Consider the following 27,431-nt stretch of genomic DNA (forward strand, 5'->3'; position numbering starts at 1 on the left):
GGTGGGTGATTGATGCAGCCTTGTCAGACCAGCTTGGCAGAAATCGATGAGCTTGGCAGAGGCTTGAGGCAGTTTGAGTGACCAGACTTGGCCGAGTTGGAGAGGGGAGAGATGGGACACATTCGAGATGAGACTATGGGAAGCTCAAATGGGAAGTATGGTTTATGGTCTAAACTGATTGATTAGGGCAGCCACACAAACAAAGCTTTGGGTTTGAGAAAGGGGAAATCAGACAGGGATTGTCTTTGAGAGAGAGTGAAGTATGGTGTGGAATGGAGAGGAATGCTGAATGCTGGCACTTGCTATATGTATATTGCATTAGATCAGATAGATCCAGCTAATCACAGGGTGGAATTAGAAGCCTGCAAGGCTTATAGTTATTACACTGCATGGTAGATTTGCACCAAAAGTATAAAAAGGGTCAAATTCGATATTTGCATTACATTATTGTTTGCATCATGCCTTGCTGTGCATGAATACATTTTTTCTATTGTTATAATTGAATCGATTCATGTGTTTTCTTTGTGTCTTATGTTATTGTGTCCATAGAAGTAAGATAGGAGTATGTTGTTAGGAGTAATCTAGGAGTAACACAGTGGACATAGGCCCTGATATACGAAAGCAGTGGGGGGCATAGTGATCCACACCCCCCGCCCCAGGAGATCTATCTAGGGGTAGGCCAATGGTATATTAGGCAGAATTGTTTTAGGAATGACATCCCATGATGCAGCCAGTGGCGTAATCCTCTGCCGAGAGGCTTTGAAGGCTCCCGCCTCCCAAATCTGCATTTCTTTGTGACACTAACCATGGTTTAACAGTAATAGTTTCTGCATAGCACCGGCAAGCCAGAATGGAGGGTGTTTTTTTTTTTTTTTTTTTTTTTTTAGTGGACTACAGGAAGGGCTGCGTTTTTTTGCTTGTTTTTATCAGAAATAGCCTGTAGCAGTAGGCGGTTGTGGGGGCCGGAGTGGGGGACCAAAGTAAATGGTCAAAGGAAGGAGTTTTCTGATATGTTTCCCGAGTTGAAAAAAACAAACAAAAAAAAAACTCCATCTCCCAGAGTGCATATTCCGTCACACGACAGCCTAGGACTGGAAATACGTGCTCAGGTGGTATAGAGTCACTTTGCCAAACTATGCTCTTCACGGAGGCAAAAGCAGTGAGTAATTATAGAGAAAATGAATATTTATCCACATTATGTTTGTTGCTGCACTTAGTTTAGGCAAATGGGTCAGGAGTTGGAAAAATGCAAGGTATGAAGACTAAGGGGATTGTACTAAAGGGGATCTTCATCAGCATACAGTAAGGAACTGGCATCTTTGCCAAGTATTCACCCATATGGCCAGCTTTGGTCACCAGACACCAGCAACTAGCACCATTTATTAGGCATTTCAATACATCGGCATTGTACTTGCATCATATAATTATATTTTGGGGATTTTGATAGAACTTCATGTAGATGGTCCACTTCTACGCTTTATTAATAAGTATTCTTATTACCCACTGATGGTACTTGATTTATCACCCTCGAAACGAAGAAGGGCATAGTCTAATGGTACATGGGTTTCAAACTTGTCACCTGGCACTGTCCCATTCTGAAACTCAGTAGGTTGCACATGAGCAATCTGGCATGCCACTATTTGCCAGAAGCTAAAATGGAATGCCCAGGACTCCAGCCCATTAGGTGACTGATCATCACATGCCTAAGTACTCATGCCATTTTCTATGTATTTCCTTCCTAGACCTAGGTGCTCTGCACCATACATCACGGCTTCCCATTACATGCTCGTGCACTCACACCGTTTGACAAGTATTTGATATATATATATATATATAAACATGACTGCTTTGCCCCATGGCCTATCTACTTCCCTGGTGTTCCCCTAGAGTGCTTTGAAGTAGTTTAAAACCTTACTATAGATAGGAATTGCCTTCTTTTTTCAACCACTGCCTAACTCTTTCGCTTTATTTCACATCCATCTTCCATTCTTCTGCCGGAGCATTTGAGAGGGTTTCTGAGCGCTGTATTCACAAACTAAGCTATTGGCTCTTGCTACACTTTCAATTGACAGCAACATTGTGGCAAGAGTAGAGCAGCAGCAATAGACACCTTTGCAGCAGCAGCATCTAGGAGAGCAACCTTCATTTAGACAACACACAGAAACATAAGTGAATTCTTGTTTAAAACATTGTTATGTACATTGTCTTCTTATTCATTTTCAGTACAAGTCAATAAAAGAGATATTAAATTGCAATTATGAAATTACTTTGGAGAGGGGGTGCAGTACCCTTAACAGTGTCTTAGGGGGGACGTCTTCATAGCTGGCCCCTCCCGCCCCACACCCACACACACTTACCCAAGGTATTTTCTCTTTCAGTATAAACAATCAATGGTACTTTTTATGGTAAAGAACAAATATTTAGTTGTGGACAAGCAAAGGTGTTCCCCTCACATCCCTTCTGGTGCCCCAGGGTAACGTCCCGGATGGCATTGACTTTTGCGAGAAATTCCTCAATGTCGTTGCTTCCTTCCGGGAGGGGAGGCCCGTTCCATGGGGCCAGGGGGGATGAGGCTGCTACCAGATAGTCCCTTTGGGGATGGTACTCAGTGGGAGGATCCCATGCATGGCGACCCCATTGTATGCGAGATATGCGGATTGCCGAGGGAGAACCCACTATTCCCGCTCAACACCTGACCCTGGACCCCACCCACCCCCCCCTTTCTAAAAAATGAACAACCACCCCGTGCCTAATAAGCTCATGAATTTTCTTCTTGGCACTCCTCTAGTAAGTACTGGGACGTGGCAGTATAGGAGTCAACCAGGTAAAGATCCACTTCCCAGTACTGTGATGATGATGAACTCCATTGACCCACAAAGGAGCTGAAAGATCAGTACTGACGAGGGAGAAGCACAGAAGCATGAGGATCATGCTTGAGAACCACCAGGAACAGTCTAGCGGTTACCGGCTTCCGATTGGTCCATCTAGAGTAGAAATGGAGGAGGGAAACTAGGAAGTGTTGGCTAGCCCTCCCAGGAGGATCAACGAGCAGGAATGCTGTACTGAGGCAGAAGGAGCAGTAAGCCAGTTGGATTCCCAGAGAAGGGGAACCCCTTGAATGCCAGCAGTCTGAGGAAGACTAAAGGGAGCTGGAGACTCCCTCACTGGAAGGACCAGGAGACCCCCTCTCCTGAGAGGAGCCATCAGCAAGGCTGTGGCATTGGCTGCAAGGAAAAAACACTGGACGTAAACTCCCGCTCTGTCCCGCCCCAGAGCAGCTTACCCACGGGGTAGCGGAACGGTGAAGAGAGGTCCCATGGCAGACCGACTGCCTGGGACAGAGAGGCAGAGAACGGCAAGGCGGGGAACCAGAATGACTTACCCGATTGTGGGATCTGGTGTCCGGTGGCCAAAGCAAAGCCGCTTGAGTTGTCCAGGTGAGCACTGATGTGCGGTGAGAAACTAGCATGGTACGGCCACCAAATGAAGACCGCAAGAGGTCAGGGGAAGCCACAGCAGCTGTCCAGTGTTGCAGAGGACCGTAAACCTTGCAGGCCAAGAACAAAGGTACGCAGAGGGGGACCGGGAAGGACCAGGGATACCCCAGAGGCTGTGATTGGGAGGCAGTGCAGAGCCATCTTCCTCGTCTGAGTGGAGAATGGAGCGTGGTGAAAGAGTGCCCCAGAGAGACTGGAAGAGAGGCCTGGAAGGATAGTGAACCAGGCTCAGTTAAAAGATTGTAAAGCTCAAAGAGGGGTCTAGGATCCACACGCATCAGAGAGCCTGAAAGAGGCGCGGCAGGTTAGTGAACCAGACCTAGCTAAGAGACATTCCAGCTGCAATGAGTTGAACAAGGGGTCTGGGACCCACAGAAAGAAATGACAAGTCCAGGGGAAGAGAACCGTTGGCATAAGTTACGAGAAGTCCAAGGGAAGAAACCCTTTCGCACAAGTCACGGAAAACCCAAAGGGGGAAAGAAAGACTCTTGGCACAAATCATGAGAAGACCAGAGGAAGGGAGTCCTGTCTTTTGCCCAAGGATATGACTGTGAAAAAGAGACTATTGATAGAGAACCTGAGGAACGCTTGGGGAAGGGAGACACCTTCCCAATGTTGTTTTGGAACTGCCTAAAGCATCCTGAAGAAGGGAGTCATCCTGTTCTAAACAGGGTGTAGTTTAGTTACAGATTTTATGTTGAAGTGTAAGGGACGGTAATAGGTTTAGGACACAGGACTTTACACATTGACGGACATTCTGACATTATCCTTAGTTAGGGACAAGTAGGGCGCTTTCTTATTTTTAGTTCAATAAAAGCTATACCAACATGCATGCCACCTTTGTTTCCCGAGTCTACCTCGGCACCCTTACACTTTGCAGGTGGTCTAGTTCCACTTTTCAAACTTGGCCCCATTCTGGGACAGGTTTGGGCTGCACTTTGTGCCAGTGGCTTGATATGCAAGGGGCCCTTGTCTGACCATTCTCACTCAAAGTCTTAGATCCACCTACCACAAAAGTAAGGTTTGGCATACAGGTGCCAAAACCGGTCAGAATTTAGCAGAGTTCGGTATTCAGTCTGCACCAAAAGTGTTTCCCAGCCAAGTATCGGCCTCATTTGCAACCTCCAAGGACTGCAGCCTTGGAAGGTCTTCCCCAATCGAGACAGGTGTTCAACAGGGCAACCATATTCTCTGCAGAACACTTTCAAACACTAAGCATGCAGCAATGCAACAACATACTAGATTATTTCATAAAATGGAGTCACAGCCAATTCGGTCAGAGAGGATCTGAGCACCACAACTTATTTCTTGTGATTTGTTCAAGCAGACACCCCCTTATTACAACAGTCGGATGAGTCCTTGGCCCTCTCCAGTTCATCCAATTCACACTGCATCTCCTCTCTTCTAAACATCTCAGCCTCCCCTCCTTTCTCAAGGCAGCTAGGGGATGAAAGACCCCCCACCCCCCGCATACCTCCCTCTCCCCAGCATCCCCCACTGAACCCCTCACCTTGAGCACCGGGGACACATAGAGCAGGTCCTCCAGAGTGAGGGGGCAGCTTCCGCTCAGGTAGTTGGTGCAGAACTCCTGGATGAGCTGCAGGTTGTAGAGGCTGTCAGCCACAGACATGGTCTCCTTCAGGCAGACATCTGCAAGGAAGCAGAGGGAAAGTGAGCAAAGCAGAGCTAGGATGTCGGGGTTCAGAGCCGGCGTCAGCAGAGGGGGCCCGCAGGGGACCGAGAAGCATCGTGTGTGGATAGTGGGGTACAGGTGCTGGAGGACAGAGGCATAGGGCGAGAATGTATACTACTGTAGGTATAGTGAGTATCAGGTACACAGCAAGGTATACTGAGACGGTACACAACTGCTTTACCAGCAGTCCATGACAGCACATCATATTTAGCATATGAGTGACAATATAACAACCTGGGTATGTATATAATGATTGCGCGTGCGGCTGTAGGCCCAATTTAGTGCATGTGAGCAGGGCACTGGGTCTACCACCCCCATAACCTATATAAGAGAATTGGGTTGAGGAGCAGGCTGTGCAACCGGGACACATGTGGTTAAAACTGCCTGCAGCCGTGCCCTGTACTTATACAAGTATCACGCAGTTAACCAAAAATAAGGCCTGCCGCTGCCGGATACAGCTACGGCCTGCATTAAGTGCACGGGGCATGGCATGCAGCAATGCATTGTGGGTGCAACTCAGATGCAGCAAACAGCTTCCTTATGCTGGGGCACGTGTTCAATGCATAGGAGTCGCACATGCAGAGCACAGCGCAGTGAGGTCAGCCAATCCTATATGTACCGGGTGTGGAGGAGCAGTGTGGTAAGCCAATCCTGCAGCGGCCACCTGCCTGCAGCGACCACCTATTTACCGGGTGTGGAGTCCACACAGTGCACTGCCTTAGGTCCTACATTCCAATTTCGGAACCTATCCGGTTGTGGAACTGTGTACTCGCTCTAAAAGGTATGTTAGGTTACTGTGCTTTTGCAAAGCAAGGAATCGCCACAGAGGAAGTATCAAAGTGCTCCGTCTATGCCTATGGGTTACTGTGCCCCAGTCTGTTCCAAGGGCCCGAGCAAGGGAGAAGCAATAGGGAACAGAAAAGTGTGTTCAGGAAAGGAGTGTTTGAAACGGTAGGGCATATGTTGCACCCCCTCACCCCCCCGCCCAATGAAAATCTTTGCGTAAGTGCTGAAAAAAGACTCACATAAGAGTTCCAAGGCAGTAATGCAAAGGCTGCAGAAAGGATCTCTGTTAGAGTGGGATCCAGGAGGGTCCCCGGAACATGCTCAGGCAACCCTGCTAGGCAGGTAGACTTAGACACCCAGAATTCCAGAATCCCAGTTCTGCGGCTGCCAAGATGGTGTAAACCAAGTTTGCGATGTGGGCTAGGTGAAAGTTGCAGGCAATAGAAGGAGGGGAGTGTGATTGGAACCTCAGTGAACAGATGATTTTGTGTTATAGATATTGTTTGATCTGAGATATTAGATCTTCAATTCCTTGCCAAAGTAGTGCTCCATAATTATACATTGAAGACCGAGCAGCCATGCCACAGGTTTGGTAATTTGTGGCAACTCGGCATGAATCCAGGAAAGGAGGCTGTGGCCATCTTGATCTCAATCACGGAGTTACACGGCTGAACATCAACACCTGAGAAGAGTCTCCTCACACACTCAAAAAGTTGAATTGGGACCAGTTAGAAGACCAGCGATTATTTAATACAATGTAATGTGAAGTGATCCTAGTTCGGTTAATTGATGATGCCCAAATAATTTCATAAACAAATATGAAGGAATGATACAAAGAGAATCAGAATAAAGTTTCCAACAATATGTCTTTAGGCCCTGGGCAATTGGCAACACACATCTCCCCGGGTCAGGGACAGTTCGCGTGGGAACCCACCAGACCAGCCCGGAAGGAAGGGACACACTGCAATGGCTCTTAGACCCCAATATCTGTGTGCCTGAAGGAGCTGGAAACTTTGCTAGGAAGGATAATGCAGAATGGCCAGGCTCACAAGAGAGGAGAGTGTTCCCTGGGTACGGAATGGTTGTTTGGAACATAATTATTGCTATCCCCCCCCCCGTTCTCTAGTTCTTCTCTTTTAGGATGAACGTGTATCCCGGTGGAACGGCTTTGTGTTTAATGGAAGCCATGTTTTTATTAAGAATAGCAGGCGTGGTTTATGGTCCGCTATGAAGTCGTAAACCTTGCATTTGTGCTTGGGGGGTGCATGTAGCGGCGCACACAAAGTTCCCTCCTCGGCTGAAGAGTTACCAGCGCCTGCATCAGGCGGCTTTTTCTCTGAAATTGAGCCCTCTCGGGGTGCGTATTTTAGGTCGCCTTTACTGGGCTACTCGTTACATTTAGAGTAGATTCAACTTCTTCGAGAACTTGGGATCTGCATTGCGAGTCTGTTGAGCCAAAACAATCCCAGAGTCTCTGAAAGCATATATAGAAGGAGGCAGGAAGTTCGTCTCCTCCCCTTGTGTGGAAGCAGAGTCCTGATACTATGTAGCAGTTGGGATGCCATGATTGACTGAATGACGAGGAATTGGGCTGTTAATTGGGATAGCGGCATAGAGGGTTTTAGCCAAACCCTTTTTTTTCAAAAAGATTTGGGGGTGGAGCTCATCCCACCAACTCCCCCCCCCCCTACTATACACTCCCCATTGCCCCCTCATCCCTTATATCCCGTTAACCCCAGTCCCCATATTTTCTAATGAGTTTTTTTGGCAACAAACTGCCAGAAAACAACTCATCGAAAAATGAACTGTCGATGTAACACCGTCATACCCCGCCAGCCAGCATGAATTAGGAGACCATGACACTAAGCAGAAGGGCTACAGCAGTTCAAAAAGAGAACCTAGGACTGATGCATGGTAAACCTAACCCGGCCCGGTTAAGTTGCAGAAGGACTGGTCATAGGGAGGAGGTGAGCAATGACGCTGCTATATCAGTAGCTGCGTGATTGAAGAGGGATGGGAGGAGCACAGTGTGGTTGACAGCTGTATGGTCCAATAGACAATGTGGGGGATAAATCCTGGTTATGGGGAAGTCGGAGACAGAGTGGTCTTATTGGAGTGCAGCGTAGGAAATCCTTGGAGCAAGAGGGGGTGCCTTACAAGTGAAGTTTGTCTATTGAAGACATTCCACACAAGGATTGTTGGGTGTGGCCGTCCCGCGACTGGTGATAGCAGGATAGCAAGTACTGGGTTAAAGGGATTTTAAGCAGCATGATAGGCCATTGAATAGTCATTCTCCAAAGATGAGAGAAGCTGCTGAGAAAGCCGAGCATTGTCAGTGGACGCATGATCTGGTTGAGCCTGTGACATTGCGTAACCACACATGCTTCCTTCAACATGAAATCTTGAATAGATGTTAGGATTACACATTGGTCATCATTTGAAGTAGATTCCCTATAGGCATTTTTTCAAAATGTTTTATAATCCTATTTTGTACATGGTCATGTCTTGTATTATAGAAGACATTTCACTTGACCCAGAAATCCAGAGAGATTCTGAAAAGGTGTGGTGTCACCAATTTGAGGCATCTATACCACTTTGGCTAATTTTTGCTCCACCAGATTAAAACCCCAGGATCTGTAAACCCAATAGGTCAGATTATTCAGAAGACTTTCAGGCCGCTTCCCTTAAGTAGATATTGCATTTGGGATTTGAATTAAAATCTGGACCTTTGGATGAGTATCATTAAGATAGTCATTAAAACGCAGAACTACCCTCAACCGTTCCAAAATAAGCAACCATGACTCCAGGAAGCCCTGCATTCAGGGGTTTAGGGGCTCTTCGTCGCCAGGTGAGAAGCCAAATATAAAGTCTTTTAAAATTGATAATTTATAACAGGAATCTAAACTGAACATGGCCAACAGATTCTACCTAAACATATCCTGTAAACCAGTTCTTCCTGGGGGCCTTGTGCGGTTCGGATGATCGTGGATTATAACCTCATTGAGATCTCAGTGAAAATAAGCAACTAATATGCCATCATCAGTAAAATTAAGACATCAAAAAATAATGCTCTTTAACATCATTGAGGCAAAAACATTGTGATAGAAGTTTGTTCCTTGACACTTTCATATCACGCAGAGCTAGGCCTTGGTGTGGTATCGAACATGTAATATCAGACAATGCGGGTGGGAGTGTGCAAAGCTTGGCTCATAGGGCCACATGCACACATCTGCCAGGTGTCCCCCCAACCAAGCATGCTTTTTCTTTTACCTTCTAGCCGCAGGATCTCAGGGCAGTAATAGTGAATGGTGGCAGCAATGGCACAGCCGTTGGCCAAGTCCTTCACACCACTGATGCCGGGAAAGCATGGAGTCTGCTTCGGCAGGACCTTATCCTTGCGGTAGCGAATCTAGGGAAAAAGGAGGGGAGAGAAAAAAATACAGCTCAATAAAAAAAAAAAAAAGAGTGGCTAGACCTTACTCCATAGCACGGACTGCCACAACTTTACAATGCAGCGGAAGGAATGGTGTAAGTTACATGAAGTAGGATGTCTTAAATGAAGGGCTGCAGGACAGGCAGTGGAGGTGAAGGCGGTTAGTGGCTCAACTATCTCCTCTGTGCAGAAACTGACTAGTCAACCTTCTGCAGGTGTTCAATGCAGTGTTTAATGGTACCACCTTACAGGTTTCCAAAAGCAGCAGGGCAGTAGCATGAGGAAAGCATATAGATGTGGTTCAGGTAGGTTTGGCCCAACTTGGCTGAACATCTTTCTGGGAGAGGCATGTTGGCAGTACTGGGCATGTGCAGTGGGGGCGAGTTGGGGTGGGGGTTGAGAAGCAAAGTGGAACACCATGAAACTTCTAAACCAAGCTTGCAATTCTGTGGCCATGACTAAAAGGCTTAAAAGGTTCCAATGGCAAAATAAACGTTCCCTGTGCCTGCTATGCGGGAGCTTTCCCACCCTACCATAATGCCCACGCGACCGGGCCATAATCTCATGGAGATGGGACAAATGGCATTCTTGTGTTCCTTTTGGAACAGTGTGCAAGTTGGGAGTGCTGGCAGCCGGGCAACACTGCACACGTGGTATGGGAAAGGACCTCAATACAGAGGGAATGGGATTATATTCAGGTAAGAGAACTCTGCGTCCGGCACCTCCTTGTTGCAGACCAGCCTTTATGAACCCTGAAAGTGAATCGTCATCGAAGACTGGCCACCCACAACTGCACCTTTGCTAAGAGTGGGCAGACTGGCAGATCCGCTTGCACCAGTCCTAAAAGGGGCCATGATTTTTAGAAAGCATGCCGTTATCTGGAAAAGGAGCATCACATCATTTTGGACGAATGTGGCGATGGCAGGCCCGCTTTACCATAAACCCCCAACGCTTGTCTAGATGCAGCCAGAAGCACAATACAATGCATACAGGTCGAGCCATCCACAGAACATGCAGCCAAATGATGGGCAGGGATGAGCGTCACAGAACTAAAAATCGCACAAGGAACCCTTCAGCAAGCCGGAGACACCAAGCACAGAGCAAACAGCAAGACCTACAAGCGGAAGAGGAAAAAGCAATACAAGTGTAGGGAAGGGAAGGGAAGCCACCCCCTGCACCCTGGAAGAGTTTCAGACAGTGCCCAAGTAAAACAGAGGCCGCAAGGAAATGATGGACAAGTCTATTCTCCTTTTAGGGGAACAGACAACAGTAAGGTTCCCACAACGTGTTCCCAAAATCATGAGCTTGCCTCATGGCAGCCAAGGTCATGCATTATCTTAAAATGTAAAGCATGGAGGTGTTTTGGGGGGGGGGGGGGGGGGACTGATGGGTGGTCTCAAATTATATTCTTTTCTTTAGAAATACTTAGCAATAAAACAAGGGGCCATGGATGTGGTCTAGAGAGTCCAGAAGGTTTGGAAATGTATCAACAGCCCAGTTCTAAATGTCCACATTCTGCCCGTCCTGGGCCAAGCCCCCTCTCAAGAGGCCGCACAGAGTAGCCCAGGGCCCTTTGGTGTGCAATATGGTCCAATAGAACATTCACAGCCTTTCTGCTCACACCTCCCCCACGGCCCTCTGCGCCGTCCGAAGCAGATTTCAAAGGAGATTCAATCAAACCAAATTCTCTACTACATTGATGGCCACACAGGTCAATGGAATCTCACCCATTCCCATTCCAGTGCTCCCAATTAGACTTGTTCTCATCACTGGCCTTGCACACTTTTCCATGGCCACAGCTTTCCACACTACCATCACTCGTCACTGTATCTGGCTTTTCACCACCGACACTGGCCTTGCGCATTCAAACTGGATGTCGCTCGAGACCATCACTTGCTTCCTAGTTCACTGGGGCCTTGCTCATGCCCACCGATACCCTCAGCAGGGCCTCACCCCTTGCCACCTCCCGCTTTGCACACTTAATTGGCGTCTTGCTCATTTCTAGTAATGGTGTTGCACACATCCGTGGAATCTCGTTCATGGACACCCCTTGCTTCAATCCCTTCTTTGGCATCATTCCCGTCCCCAAATTGCAGGGAGGGTTGTGGTCCCTGGCCTCTGGAATCAATGTATTCCTTTGCATCTTGTACTCATGGTGGCCCTGAATCATGCTGTTCCCATCTTCATCTTGTATCCAGGCTTGCAACATTATGTGTTACTACTGACTTCTGCAATTGTATTCGCTCTCCCCTCTTGCTTCTCCACTCTTTTTGACTGCTTACTCTGTGTTCTCTCCTCCTTTCCCTTCTCCCTTTTCCTATCACCTCCCCTTACTTTCTTCTGTGCACTTACTCTATCAGAATTGTCCATGGACCTAATATGATAGCAACCTCGTCTGTTTCCTCCACCCTCCCATTACTGTTTTTTTCCTCCCCACCACCCTTCCAGCGCTATCTGAAATGTCGGCAGGCCTAGTATGATAGTCGCTTGTTTTGTTCCTCCCCTCCCTTTCTGCACCCCTCTCCCTCACCTTTTGTTTTTCTCCGTCTCTACCAGAAATGTCGTCAGGCCTAGTACGGTAGTCGCCTGTCTGTTTCCATTTCCTCCCTACTCTCCCCCTCCCTTCCTTATCTATGTCTTCGCTCTTGCACTATCTGAAATGTCGTCAGGCCGAGTACGATAGTTAATTTCACATCCTTACTATTCATGGCCTGTAAGAATGTGGTTGTATGTTCCCTTGTTCCCTCCCTTGAAGCGCTTTGAAACACATGGTTTATAGGCGCTATATAAATAAACAATCATATCATATCATAATGTCTCATAAACCCAGTATGGCTCTTAGAAGGACCATAAAAAGCAAGGAGCCTCAGCTCTCGGGAATCGTGAAGATCTAGCACAAGCGACCAAGGTTTACTATGCGGTGAGGCGCCAAGCCCTACTCCAAAGCCAGGCAAATGATATGACTAAACAAGGTAGCTGCCTACTGGCGGCACAGGACCTTCACAGGGTGAGCTGCATCCCACATTAGTCCCATTGCAGTGAAGCTGGAAGCAAGGACGTGCGGAACTGCCCTTTCCAAGTGGGTTAGGGTTCGCCTCACATCGCACCCAGTGCAGATAAAGAGACTGGCTTGGCCTCTCCGTTACTAGGCTGTGAGCTGAGGCGACTCCTACCTGGCTCATGAAAAGTGTGTCCGGTCAAACCAAGGACATCATGCAATGTAGAATTGTACATGGGCATAATTAAGGTAATTCAAGTGTCGAATCACACCTGAGGAGCAGGGTGTTGCTTTGCAGATGGTCTCCACTTTCCAACAGTGTCCGATACCTTTTGCCAGAAAACCTGCGGTTGACTCAAACCACTCGGTTGGTGGTTACTTATTAAATGGAACTATAGGGCCAAGGTCCATAGCTTTGTGCTGTAATCTTGGTCAACAGGCTGATGGACGTGGGTCATGCTTCTGCCTACTGGCTCTGCCTGAACTTCAACAACTCATGTAACGGATAGTACCGGCGAATTTCACCGGCCAATTCCAGAACATGCAGAACACACACATGGTTTTATACCAAACTGTGGTTCACATGTAAAAGCCACAGCGAGCTTACTGTGATTCACTGCAATTCTTCCTCCATCCTTTCTGATGTAGAATGCACCCCCTAATAAAAATCAGGATTTCGCGCAGAGATTCTCTTCTTGGAGCCATATCGTCCCTCCCCATCTATATTTGTTACCTTTATGCTGTGGGTGCATACATATTGCAGCTCTAACGCTCCAATCAGTCACTTCCATCATTGAGCTTTAAGGCTCCAGGGCTCATCTCTACCTTCAGTAAGAACAGTTCCCCAAATCATAGAGTGAGCGCCCCCTTCGCCATTTCGGACCCCGCAAAACCAGCGGCCCTTATTAGCGGCAACTGTCACATTTCATTACTTTTTTGAAGCTGGCTATTGGCTGCCACATGATTAAGCCAAACTCCCACACAACACGTTCATCAGCACCCACACTTGCCGTGCTCTTCAACTTTCCCACTCTCATTCCAAGTGTCTCTTCCAGTACTACGGTCTGAACGCACTTCAATGTAGGATTGCCAGATGACGCCATCTTAGAAGACACGCCATGCTCCAGTACTAGGCTTTCCATTCTTAATCAATTGCCTGCTGGGAGTTAGTGTTGGGCCTTCGATTGACTACAATGGAGTGAAGTAAAAGGAAGAAGCCAAAGGCCAGGAACAGAGGAGGGTGCCCCTCAGGACGGAGGAATCTGGCAACCCTACTTCAACAGAGTCTCTCTCGGTCCCACTGCTCTCCTCATGCGTAACCATGCACCGCTGGAAATGCACACCTCAATGGAGTCCAAGCCCCCCCTCAATGAACATGGACTCCGTAGAGTCATCTCTAACCAGGGCTGGACTGGTCCCAGTTACGAAAGAATTTAGGCTCCTTCAGGCGAGATAGCCGTAAGGGGCCATGTGAGCATTAGGAGGTATCCAAAGGATAAGGGCCCTGGGGGGCTATGTGTGGCAGACAGTGCATCTAAAGCTCAGGGAAGGGGCCCAGGAAGCGCTGAGGGTAGGGGGCCCCTGGAGTGAGCGGAGGTATCCTTCAACCAAAAAAATAACAGCAAATAAAAAAAAGGGAGTGATGTGTTGTTTTGCAATCATCCTCATGATACCTTACCACGGGAGGCTTATTCCCAGACTCCTTCAAACAAAAAGCGATGGCATGCTGGATGCGATGGCAAAGAAAAGAGAGAGAAGGCATCAATGCGCTGTTCAACAGACGAGGGGGTGGGCACCACGACCGCCAGCATGCCAAGCAGCAGGACCGAAGGGGGACTCAGATTACTACTCATCATCTCTTCAGGAAGGACATGCACAGAAGACCTGCGTAGGATCTCTAACCCCATGCTTTGGATCGGAATTTGGACAATCAGAAGAGAGTACAGAAACGGGTGCAAATTGCAAGTGGTGCCAGTGTGGGCATTGCGCGTCTGGAGTCCAATACCATGCACATCAAGTTCCCCTAACATTCCCTTCCTATTTTAGAAGGGAAGTGATCATTGACCCAAAGCTTCTAGTGGACGCGGCTTCTCCCACTGCCCAGGTCTTATTTAAATCCCTAGAACGAACAGGGCTGAAGAACAATCATGAAATGGAGTGCACACCTATGTGGGAGTTGGATTACGATGCATAAAAACCTCCTTACTAACAGGGCTGCTCTGCCCCTTGCAGCGGTGAAACATCAGGGATTGATGCCAGTTTAATCTGCCCCATCCACCTCCACTAGATGCTACAGCGGAGTGAGCCGGGCTCTATCAGGCCTAGAAACATGCAGGAATGATGGGCCTTTAAGACCGGACAGATTGAAGGGACTGGTACTCCACTGACATGCAGGCAGGAGGGAATGATGGCCTATTAACTGCGGAGAACGCAGGGAATGGTGCTTTCCTGCAGTCTGGAAATGTAGGGCATGTACGGAGAAGTAAGCGCGAAATTAGCGGGAAAGTGTGCTTCAGGCCCAGTGGGAAAAATGTGGGAATGGCATCAGTCTCGGCGAAACAAAAGGGAAAGAGGGCACATTGCATCTGGAGATGGAACTTAGAGTCCATCAAGGCCATGTGTGTAAAGCAATGATGGTCTGTAGATGGACTGCATTCGGTTCCAGGAAGCCCAACAATGGAAAGGAACAGTGGTCCATTGGATCGGGAAGGACTTTACGGCCCATCAAGCTTTTGGATGGAAGGATCTGATGGTCCAATGGATCTGAAGATGGGAGGATATTAGGGTTCTTCAATCCTACAGAGGAACGGGAACAATGGTCCAAGTAGTCTAGGGAGCATTAGTACGCTGAGGTCTAGAGTTGGAATGGAGGAATGCTTCACAGAGCAGAGACTGAAGGGAAGGAAGAACCATGAACATTTTTAGACACAAGCGAAGGAGAGTCCATCTAGCCATGTAACAGAAGATGAGCAGGGTATATAAATTCTAGGTAAGAAAGGCCATTAGTGTGCATTAAGCACAGAGAATATAGAGTTCCAAAGTATATCGAGCATAGAAACACAAGAGGATGAGCTTCCACTGTATTTAGACATGAGAGGGAATTCAGCTTCATGGAGCTGGGCGATGGAACGGAATCATGGTTTAATGTAGTCTAGAGAAAGGTGAATGATGGTCCATTTAGGTCAAGAGTGGAAGGGGGCAATGGTGCATTGAACACAAAGGCACACAGGACAACGGCAGGCTTGATCTACAGAGAACATGAAAAGATGACCGGTTGGGCAAAGATGGAAGGGCGTGATGGTGCCGATAGGCACATTGCTTCAATTGCCCGTCTGGACGGAAGATAATCATGAGCAGTCGGCCTAGGGACCGAAGGAAATGATGCTCCGAGTATGCAGAGAAAGTAATTGCCTTTCAAGAGAGTGAGGATAAATTAAGCCCATAGAGCAAATAGTGTAAAAATACAACAAGCCAAAGGGCAGAAAATAATGATGATCCATTGAGCCAAGAAATGTATGGCCCACAGAGGCTAGAGTTTCCCGCCCATCACTACTGAAATGTTGACTACTCTCTGTTCAGTGATTTCGTGCCGGAAAATGTGGGTCAGGATTCGAGCGTGGGACTTGATGACCAAGGTTGTATATTTGTAGGAAATGACCGGCTTTTCTGTAGGTGAAGAACTTGCGTCTCCTTATTTGGGACCTGCCAATATAGAACCCCCAAGTGTTTTCATGTCATACAGTCTGAGCTGGAATAGTAGAACTCCCCGACGCCACATGGCTGCGGCAACAGACCGCAGCATTGCACTGCTCTTTAACAATAGTCTCTTTTCGAGGACAGTAGCTACTAAAATAGGATTAAGTCACTATCAATTGGCACCTACACTATAGAGACAAAGTTAGCTTTCAAAATGTAAACAAATAAAAATAAATATTAACTACATTTTATAACAAACAAGGAGCGAAGGAGTGCATCCCCCCCAATAGTGGCAGAAGGAAACAATAGGCCACTGGGAACACAGGGGAGATGGTACATTTGATCTAGAGACAGAAGGGACCACTGGAGAATTTATCCTAGTGAGAAATAGTAACCGTTGTCTAGAGATTTTATGGAATGTCAGCCTAGTGAGAGTAGATAATGAAGGGAATGGAGCTTCAAGAGACCCGGGCACGCAGAGGACATAAGACCAATGCGCTTTAAGACAAACTGGATTGACCAACCAAGCAGCCTAAAGAAAAAAAGCCAATAATGGTGAAGTGAGCCGAGAGAAGTGTCGAATCATTCAACGAGTCTAGTGATTAGCACGCGATTGCCCAGCAAGCCCAGAGAGACAGGAAAGATGGTCCATCACAAAATAACATTTAGATGTGCCACCGGATCTAGGGATAAAGATGGGCAAACGGGTCCTTTGAGCAGGTGTGTGAATAACCTGACCCACTAGATTGTATGCTTCCCACTCTAGATTGAAGAACAGCCCATCAAGCCTAGAGAGGTAACGCACAATGTCCATGAAGCCTAGACATGGAAGAAATACGTGCAGCTAGAGCTTAGCGATGGAAGGGGGATGATGTATGGTTCATCTCAGCTCATCAAGACCAATCTCATCATGGACCGCATGCCCTGTCAAGACTGCCCATCAGAAGCCAGAGGTCTTGCGTGAGGCAATAATCATGTGTTTGGAACTAGTAGGATCAGGGTCATGAAAAGCGACACACTGTACTCACGGAGGAAGACGTATGCTCTCTCTAGATAAAACCATTTAAGAAATCAGAATCTGGGCATCCCAGAGAAAGCCTTTCACTGCTAAATCCTTACAAGTTGATTGGCTGTCGGCCACACTTGCTAGATATTAAATGTTTGGGCAGCAAACAAGGGGTACAAAGCAGGAATTTATTTAATAAATGTGTCTGATTTGAGACGAGACTCACTTTTCTGTCCTCTGCGTAAACTGTGCAGGTCCTGTGCATCTCCTCTCCCAATTACATAAACTATGCATAGGGAAAACGTTCTTAAAAGTGCAAAGGATGCTGGGATATTATAGGACTATTCTTTAAAGCCTGTTATATGGCAGGATGTGTTGGCCAAATCAGAATTCTATTCCATCATCCATTGGATGTTGAGAGGTTGGGGGGACGCACAATAAGAAGGTCAATGGTGGGGGGCATGTACTAGGTCAATGGTGTAATAATGCTCTGGAAACAGCCAGTGTTCGGAGAAGCTGTTGGATGTGAGACCAGTGAAATGCTGCCAAGTGTTGGGAGGAAGCAGTGTCCAAGCCAGGCTAGAATGGACATGAAAGACCGCGATATCCAGCGTTCCTCCAATTCTAGGCCGATCAGTGGAGTGAGTACATTACTATAGGAAGGGTGGGGGAAACATGCATCAACGGGATGCAGGGAAACATCAGTTACCAATTGGATCAACGGGTACAAGGGTTAGTGTGGGTGGTGAGAATGGTTACAGAGGGGTAATGTTACTAATGGAAGAATTATTACATTTCAGTATGATGGGTGAGCTAGTTTATCCAATTTGGGATAGGGTGCTAGGAGGATAGAAAATGACGGGGAGGGAAAAGAGGCTAAAAAGCGTGGTTGAGGGTGTTGGTATATATGTATTACTGAGGCTCAGCGATTAATTGCCTGGAGGTGGTAGGTATGTGGTCAGTGTTGCAGGAAGACACATTACAGATGTGGGAGCATGAGGGACACATTACAATTAAGAGACTACCAAGAAGGGGTCAAAGAGGCACTTTGGTGTCAGGCGTCAGATGGGAGGCAAAATACAATAGGGACAGATTGCTTGTGGATATGCTCGGCAAGAAAGGATTATTTCTGAGAGAGGTCAGTTCAGGCCAGACTGGATACAAATGTCAAAGAAACATAGAATGTCCAGAGGAAGTGACTAAAGAAGCGTTTGAACAACCTTGCTCAACATGATTGGTTCTAACGAAGGGTGATGGGTGACAAAGAAGTGATAGGAAGCAAACAGAGGAGAGAAATTGATCAGTGGTGGTGGGAGATCAATCGGAGGCATCAAAGAAAATAATCACAGGGAGAGCAGAGTCATTACAGGGGGAACAGATCACTAGTTAAAGGGTCTAATTAGTGATGGGAAAATTGTACAGAGGCGGAGGGGAAGACTGTGGTGGATCAGATCTTGAGTAGGAGGACTGATCAAAAGACCAATAGAGGGAGAGAAACGAAGGTTCAGAGATGGGAGAACAAAGATGGTGTGGGTGAAGGCAGATGGCTGGGAAGAGATCAATCAGAAAAAAGTGGACGTTGGGGGAAAAAGATCAATCAGAACGGGGGAAGTGATAGGAATGCAAGTGATCTACCAAAAGTGGATGGAAGTAAGAAATCAGATGGAAGGGAGGTAAGAGACCCATCGGAGAAATGGAAGGTATGGAATAAATCGTTCAAAAGGGAAGGAAAGGAGATGCCAGATGAAAGAGAACCATTGGAGGGGAGGAAAGAGGCTATTTGAAGGGGTGGAAGAGATAGTTCAGGGAAACAGGAGGGAGAGACTAGGGAAGGGGAGGGGAGAGTTTGATCAAAAGGAAATGGAACAAGGGGAGAGAGGGAAGATATGGAGGGGTTTGGGAAGAGTGCAGATAATGAGTGTGGAGAGCGGGACGTCCGTGTGAAGATGCCAGAAAAGTTAGATCCTACAGGTAGTGAAAGATGAATCTGCAGGTGTTTGGGGAGGGCTAGGGTGAAAGACATCTGTGGGGTGCAGTGGGTCAACACGCCACCTGTGGAGGGAAGGTCAATGAACCATCTGTGAGGGGGTGAGGAGGAGGGACCAATGAGCCATTCATGGCAGAGTGGGTCTATGAGCCATCTATTTGGGGTGGGGGGGTGTCAACAAACCATCCGTTGGGGAAGCAGGGGCCGGGTCAACATCCATGATGGTGGGAAAGATGCAACCCTCATGAGGGGGAGGTGGTGATGGGCAATCCATCCACCATGAGGGGTGGGCGGAAAGATCCATCCACCAAGAGTGGAGGGAGAGGGTTGGAGAGATTGATCCACCAGAAGTGGATGGATAGTGAGGGAGGGAGAGATCAATCCACCTCGAGGTGTGAGGGGTGGGAGAGATTCCCCCACCACAAGGCAAATAAGCGGGAGGCAGAAGGCTGGAGAGATCGATCCACCACAAACAGGGGAGAGATGAATCCACCAGAGGGTGAGGGATAGGATCATTCCACCAAGGGGAAGGAGAGCGAGAGGATCGATCCACCAAAAAGGGTCGGGAGAGGGAGGATCGATCCACCAAAAAGGGACGGGAGAGGGAGGATCGATCCACCAAAAAGGGTCGGGAGAGGGAGGACCGATCCACCAAAACGGGAGAGGGAGGATCGATCCACCAAAAAGGGTCGGGAGAGGGAGGATCGATCCACCAAAAAGGGTCGGGAGAGGGAGGATCGATCCACCAAAAAGGGTCGGGAGAGGGCGGATCGATCCACCAAAAAGGGTCGGGAGAGGGAGGATCGATCCACCAAAACGGGAGAGGGAGGATCGATCCACCAAAAAGGGTCGGGAGAGGAAGGATCGATCCACCAAAAAGGGTCGGGAGAGGGAGGATCGATCCACCAAAAAGGGCAGGGAGAGGGAGGATCGATCCACCAAAAAGGGCAGGGAGAGGGAGGATCGATCCACCATGGGGGGAGGGAGAGGCAGGGAGATGGCGGATCGATCCACCAAAAAGGGCAGGGAGAGGGAGGATTGATCCACCAAGGGAAAGCAGAGGAAAAGGCTCAATTCATGAAAGAGGGAAAGGATCGATCCACCAAAGAGGGAAAATTAGAGGATTGATCCACCAATGGCAGGGAGGGGATTAATCCACCAAGGGGAGGGATAGATCCAACCCACAAAGGCGAGGCAAAGTATTGAGCCACCAAGAATGAAGGGAGGGGAGTGATAGGGTTGATTCACCAACTAGAGGGTAAGATCGATCCACCAAGGGTGCAGGGGAGAGGGGGAGGATCGATCCACCAAGGTGGCAGAGAGGGGGAGGATCGATCCACCAAGGTGGCAGAGAGAGGGAGGATCGATCCACCAAGGTGGCAGGGAGAGGCCGGATCGATCCACTAAGGTGGCAGGGAGAGGGCGGATCGATCCACCAAGGTGGCAGGGAGAGGGCGGATCGATCCACCAAGGTGGCAGGGAGAGGGCGGATCGATCCACCAAGGTGGCAGGGAGAGGGCGGATCGATCCATCAAGGAGAAGGAGAGGAAAAGGCTCAATTCACGAAGGAGAGGAAAATGATTGATCCAAGGAAGGAAAGGGAGAGGATTGATCCACCAATGGCAGGGAGGGAATCAATCCAAGGGGAGGGATAAAATTGATCCCACCAAGGGGAGTGAGAGATCCAACCCACAAAGGCGAGGCAAAGAATCGAGCCACTAAGGATAAAGGGAGGGGGAGTGATAGGGTTGATTCACCAACAAGAGGGAGAGGATCGATCCATCAAGGGGAAGGGGAGTGAGTGGATTAATCCACCAAGGGGAGGGAGAGGGAAAGGATTAATTCCCCAAAGGAAGGAAGGGAGTTGGAGCAGATCGGGGAGGGAGGGAGACAGAGGTGGAGAGGAAAATCAATCCGAGAGAGAAAGAGAAAAGGTGAGAAAGCATAGGGAAAAAAAAATCCAAGAGAGAAAAACCAATCAGAGAAAACGAGGGAGAGAGAAAAAGTAAAAGAAAAATTGAAACAGAGAAAGAAAGCGAAACCAATAAGAGAACAAAATAAATGTGAGAATTATAAAGAAAGAAAAACAAAGAAAAAATGAGAAACCGTGTGAAACTAATCCTAGAGAGAAAAAACGATCCTAAATAGAAAAATCTGAGAGAGAAAGAAATCAATTAGAGGGGGAAAATCAATGTGAGAGATAGAAACAAATATATCCCCACAAGAGGGAGAGAAAATAATCCACCTAACGAGGGATGGAAAAATTGATCCACCACAAGGTGAGGGAGAACGAGCGATGGACAGAGCAAAAATAGTCCACCAATTGGGGAGGGAGAAGAAGCGGGAGAGAAGTCAATAGTCCATGTGCGGAGGTAGAGGCCAATCCACCAAAGAGGGAAAGGGGTAGGATCTATCCACGAATCAGAGGGGAGTGGAGTGAGGGGATCAATCCACCAATAGTAGGGAGAGGATTGACTCACCAAGGGGAGGAAGAGGATCAATCCACCAATGTGAGAGGACCGGTCCACCAATGGGACAGAGGGAAGATCGGTCCACCAAAGGGACAGAGAAGATTGGTCCACTAATGTGATAGAGAGGGAGAGGGAGGGAACGGTGCGATCCACCAAGGAGAGGGAAAGGATCAATCCACCAAAGAGGGAAAGGGAGAGGATTGATCAGCCAAGGGAGGAAGAAGGAGAAGGGAGAGATTCAACCCACCAAGGTGAGGGAAAGTATCGAGCCACCAAGGACAAAGGGAGGGTGGGTGGTGATGGGGTCAATTCACCAAGGGGAGGGCTTGGATCGATCCACCGAGGGAGTGGGAGAGGATTGACCCATCAAGGGGAGGGAGCGGGGGAGGATCGACCCACCAAGAGGAGGCAGAGGGGGAGGATCGACCCACCAAGAGGAGGCAGAGGGGGAGGATCGACCTACCAAGAGGAGGCAGAGGGGCGTGGGGGGGGAAGTGCGAGGTGGAGAGGGAGCAGATCAATCCACCAAGGAGAAGAGGGGAAAAGAAGATCAACCCACCACGGGTATGGCGGGAGAGTACAGGAGAGATGGAAAGGGGAAGAGAAAATTGAACCCCCTCAAGAGGATGGAGAGAGAACATCCACCAAATGAGGACAGAGAAACCAATCCACCACAAGGTGAGGGAGAAACCAATCCACCACAAGGTGAGGGAGAAACCAATCCACCACAAGGTGAGGGAGAAACCAATCCACCACAAGGTGAGGGAAAAGAAGGAAGCAGGAGAGAAAGAGGGATGGAGAAATTGATCCACTAATTGGGGCTGCAGAGGGAGGTGGAGAAATCAATCCAACAAAGAGGGAGCAGAAAAGGATCAATCCACCAAAGGGAGGGGTGGAGTGGGAGCAAATCGGGGAGGGAGGGACAGAGAAAAATCTAAGAGAAAATTCTATCCGAGAGAGGAAAATCTATCAGAGAGAGGGAAATATTCAAACAAAGAAAAATCACTATGAGAGAGTAAAATAGATCCTCAAAAGAGAGAGGAAGGGTGAAGAAGCATGGGAAGGGAGAGTACCGATCCACCACAGGGGGGGCAGAGTACCGATCCACCACAGGGGGGGCAGAGTACCGATCCACCACAGGGGGGGCAGAGTACCGATCCACCAAAGGCACAGAGGAAAGGGATTGATCGACCAAAGAGGGAAATATAGATGATGAATCCAACAAGGGGAGGGGGATTAAGATGGTTGATCCACCAAGAGAAGGGAGAGAATTGACTTAAAGAGGGAGAAAAATCGATGCACCAAGGGGAGAAAGTGAGAAATGGAGAGGGAGAGATTCAATCCACAGGGGCGAGGGAGAGGATTGAGCCACCAAAGGGGAAAGACCTGCTCTCCAACCTTGATTCCAACACCCCCTGTGTCCTCATCTTACTTGATCTCTCTTCTGCCTCCACAGTCTTCGTGATAACCTGGGTATCACCGGTCAGGCCCTGGTGTGGCTAACTTCTTTCCTCTTGGATCGAGCCTCCCAGATTCAACTTGGGTCCTTCCTCTACTCTGTGTTTCCCAAGGGTCTAACCTCTCTCCCTGGCTGTTCAACCAATACATGGCACTTCTTGCCCACCGCATTGCTGTGCTCTGCCCCAACTTCCAGTGCTATGCGGATGACACTCTGCTTATCTTCAGGCTACCTTCAGCCACCTCTTCTCCCTCTCTCATCTTTGACTGACTGTCCGCCATCCAGGAGTGGTGTGCCACCAATTATCTCTGCCTTAATGCCAGTAAGACTGAGATTCTCCTCATCGGTACACCTGCTCCCTCCTTTCTGGTCACTCTCTGGCCGGCCTCTCTTGGCCCTCTTCCTGCTCCCACCTGTGAGGCTAAAAACCTCAGAGTCATCTTCGACTCCACACACTCCTTCTCGCCTCACATCTCTGATGTCTCTAAGAAGTCACACTACCAGCAGCACCGCCTCAGAGTTATTCTTCCCTTCCTCTAGTTCTCTCTAGGCTGGACTATTGCAACAGCCTCCTTCTAAATCTGCCTGCTTCTTCTCTCCGCCATCTGCAACTCATCCAGAACAGGACTGCGGGACTTGTCCTTGGTTTCAAGCCCAGGGATCGTATCTCTCCAGGACTGAAATCTCAGCACTGGCTCCCAGTGGCAGCGAGGATCAAGTTCAAAACCCTCTGCCTTGTCCACAAGGACTTCTGGGGCCTCAATGCCTTCAACTCTCTCTTCCTAAATATCTTCCTTCTCAAGCTCTTCACTCATCCACCTCCAACTCCCTCAGGGTCAGTCGCTTCTCAAAGCAACAAGTTGGTGGTAGATCTCTTTCTTTGGCAGGGGCCTCCCTCTGGAACAGCGCCCCTGCCTCCCGGAAACCTGCAGAGAATCCGCTCTGGTACCAGAAGCACCTCAAAACCTCTTTGCTTCTGCTTTTTCTCCTCCCCTCCCCTGCCCTCCCCTGCTTACTCTCCTGGCTGAAACTGCACTGGTTACCTGACCACCCTCTGATCTCAGGCCCAGGTCCCCTCCCCTACCAGTCACGCACCTGCACTGCACTGCCTTCCTGGCAGCCCCTACACTTGGGGACTGTTTCTGTATCCCTACAGTCCCACTTCCAGCACTTGACACTTGATGTCTGCACTTACCCTTGCACTGGCCACCAGCTGACTGTACTTTTACTTATTTTTTTTCCCCCATGTACTGTACTGTCTCCCCCCCGCACTTTACCCCTTCCTCCTCCCCATGCATTTGCACGATCTGAATGACACCTGGCCTAGTAGGATCATTGTCTCAGTGTTCCCTCTGTTCCCCCTCCCTTGCCTCGTTGCGCTTTGAAAGGCTTTTATAGGCGTGTTATAAATGCCATATCATAGGGGGGGTGATAGGATTGATTCACCAAGGGGAGGGCAATTATCGATCCGGGAAGTGGACGACGAGGGCGAGGATCGATCCACCAAGGGGAGGGAGAGGCAAAGGATCAATCCACCAAAGGAAGGGGGACGGAGGAGCAAGAGTGAGAGGTATAAGATCGATCAACCACAGGGAGGGAAGGACAGAGGGAGAGAATACATTGATCTGGGAGGGGAGACAAGGGCGGAATTGATCTACCACATGCAGATGGAGAGAGAGAGAAATCAACCCACCTCAAGGTGAGGGAAAATAGGGATGGAGAAATTGTCCCACCAATTGAGGCAGCATAGGGAGAGAATCCGCCAAGGGGCAGGGGGGAACTGCACATCCAGCAGAGGGAAAGGACAGACTCACATCAAGTAGAGCAGGGTGGGAGGGCGCAACACACATCCAGTGGTGGGGGGGGGAGAGAGAGAGGGAGAGAGAGAGAGAGGGAGAAAGAGAGAGAGAGAAAGAGAGAGGGAGAAAGAGAGAGAGAGAGAGAGAGAGAGAAAGAGAGAGAGAGAGGGAGAAAGAGAGAGAGGGAGAGAAAGAGAGAAAGAGAGAGAGAGGGAGAAAGAGAGAGAGAGAAAGAGAGAGAGGGAGAAAGAGAGAGAGAGAGAGAGAAAGAGAGAGAGAGGGAGAAAGAGAGAGAGAGAGAGAAAGAGAGAAAGAGAGAAAGAGAGAGACAGAGACGGAGAGGGAGAGGGAGAGGGAGAGAAAAAAAAAATCAAGCAAAGACGATCCAGAAGAGCCAGGGGTGGGGGTCAATAGGAAGATGATCAGAGGGTGGGGAGAAATGGATCGAGGGGTGGTAGGAGAAGGAAAAATGATCAGTGGAGATTTTGCCACTGATGAGGAGGTTGGGAGATGGATCCGGGGGCGAGATGCAACAAAGGGATGAGGTGCATGGAGTTCCATCAGGGAGTGGGGGATAGAAGATGAGCATTAGTAATCCGGAGGAGGGAGAATATATGTTGCTCACCCACCTAAACAAATCAGAAAAGAGAGGAAAGCAATCTATCAGGGAGGAGAAGTTGTGTAATCAGGGGACGGCAATTAGACAGAGTTCCAAGCAATAAACTGGGGAATAAATTAGTAAGGGCGGCTGTGACAACAGATGGGGGTGTGGAGTGATGCAGTGAGTGAGAAATTAAGGTGGTGAGAGAATCATAGAGCCAATTAATCAAAGAGCAATTAAATTGGGACAGAGGAACTAGTGAATAAACGATTCATAAAGGCAAACAAAATAATTAATGAGAAGATAAATTAATGAGACACTAATTAATAAGCAAAGACTGACTCATTTGGGAATGAACATTTGGGGAGGCAGGGTCAAGTGCTTCAAAGGGTATTAAAAAGTGATGGAGAAAACCAACTTCATGTGGATTTGAGCAGGTAGAATGGGAGCGTGTGCATAAATAATGAAGGACAAGCAAATGAGTAAGTAGTAACAGATGTGCAAAGGTGTGTAACGGGGGAGAATCAAATCCAGAAAAGAGAAAGTAGATACCACTGAACAGGAACCTAGTTATTATTCTGCAAATAAAACAGGTTGTAGGACATCAAGATGAACTGCTGGGAAAGCAGTCAGAGCAGGGATAAGATCTAGAAAGAAAAACCGGCACAAGAGGCAAGGGCCTCAGTGGGCAAGGTTTACTAAGGGATCAAACTAGCTACGCTGGTACAAGACAAAAAAGGACTTGCAATCCTCGAGCAATCGGAGTTTACCTGCAGATGCTGAAGCAAGCTCCTCCACTCACAGCTGGACGAGGTCACTGTCTAGAAATACATTTTACACATGACCCCTCACTGAAGACTCGCCCCATTGAAAGATCCTGGCTTCCAGGCACCACCATGCCACAATGACAGGAAGTGGGTAAGGGCCCGTTCGTTGGACATTGGTTGCACCAAACCTGGTCCCAAGATACACTTGGGTTGGAAGTCACCCAGTAGGGCCAGGTTGAGAACTGATTTTACACGACCAGCCTGGATTCTGGAGGTCACAGCAGTATTATGGCCAACATAAAACAAAGGGCATCTTTAAAGTCTCTCATTCAATTCCTTTCAGCATCTTCAGGCCAGCTCGAGTACCCTTCTTACCATCCCCAAAACGTCTAACACAGGGACCTTATTCTGCGATAACTCTTGGCTAGGTGTGGGGGGGGGGGGATAGGGTTCATGACGTGGAGGTTTGAGTCGAGCAAATCATATAAGGGGAACACGACGACTATGACGTGCCACGTGAGAGGAGATGTGCAGACTCCGGAGGCAGTCACTCTTTGGGAGTGGGGGATGGTGGGAATTGGGATGACAAGGATGCTGGACCCTTGCAGCAGAACGCTCCATCAGCGTCATCTTTGGTCCCACCAAACCACGTTCAACCCTCTTGACTGTATCTGGCACATCTGACCTCCCACTTCTCTACGATACCTTAGCCATCCGGTGCGCTGGCATGGGAAGGCGCCATTACACACAGCTGCAGCCATGTTCCTTCCTACTTTGATGCGGGTTCAATACTTGTGCCTTCTGAAGAAAGCAGTAATTCAGTATCGATTTCCTTCTCCATCAGCAGTTCTATGGACACCCACCCCAGGCATTGTCCATACATTTATAAAACCATGAAGGGGGTGGGGAGGGCTACTTCACCATGCGACCTACCAAGGACTCCACCAGGTCAACCAATGCTCAGAAAGTGAAACTGGGCAAGAGATAAACTATTGCAAGGGGCTGAAACTTATATTAAGGTTCTAGAAGTTTTAAAAATAGAAATCGACCAAAGGGTCTTCTCTTTTGGTGGAGACGGAGCTGGTTAGAAGAATAACTCGTGCCCTGGTGTCCAAAATCGAACTTCCCTAGCAGAAAAAGTCACCAGACACTGATCCTGGACCGGGCTCACTATAACTTAGGATGAAGGAGAATCCAGAAGAAATAAGCCAATTGTAATAACCAACTTGGGCATCCAG

At 48.4% G+C, this 27,431-nt stretch overlaps 1 protein-coding gene across 3 annotated transcripts in view; it reads right to left on the reverse strand.

Annotated features, from left to right (window-relative positions):
* The window catches only part of CAMSAP3 (calmodulin regulated spectrin associated protein family member 3), a 529,863-nt gene that overhangs the window by 113,769 nt on the left and 388,663 nt on the right, over positions 1-27,431 (reverse strand). For 2 of the 3 annotated variants that reach the window (XM_069603873.1, XM_069603872.1), the window contains 2 exons: positions 9,247-9,385; positions 5,008-5,147 (listed from right to left, as the gene is read on the reverse strand). In XM_069603873.1, coding sequence (XP_069459974.1) covers positions 5,008-5,147; positions 9,247-9,385 — 279 coding nt within the window. Of the gene's footprint in view, positions 1-5,007; positions 5,148-9,246; positions 9,386-14,085; positions 14,134-27,431 lie in introns of all 3 variants that reach the window. The other variant, XM_069603871.1, reaches the window with a different exon arrangement.

The sequence above is a fragment of the Ambystoma mexicanum genome, chromosome 3q, assembly GCF_040938575.1.
Source record: "Ambystoma mexicanum isolate Mex_15411 chromosome 3q, UKY_AmexF1_1, whole genome shotgun sequence".
NCBI classification, from domain to species: Eukaryota; Metazoa; Chordata; class Amphibia; order Caudata; family Ambystomatidae; genus Ambystoma; species Ambystoma mexicanum.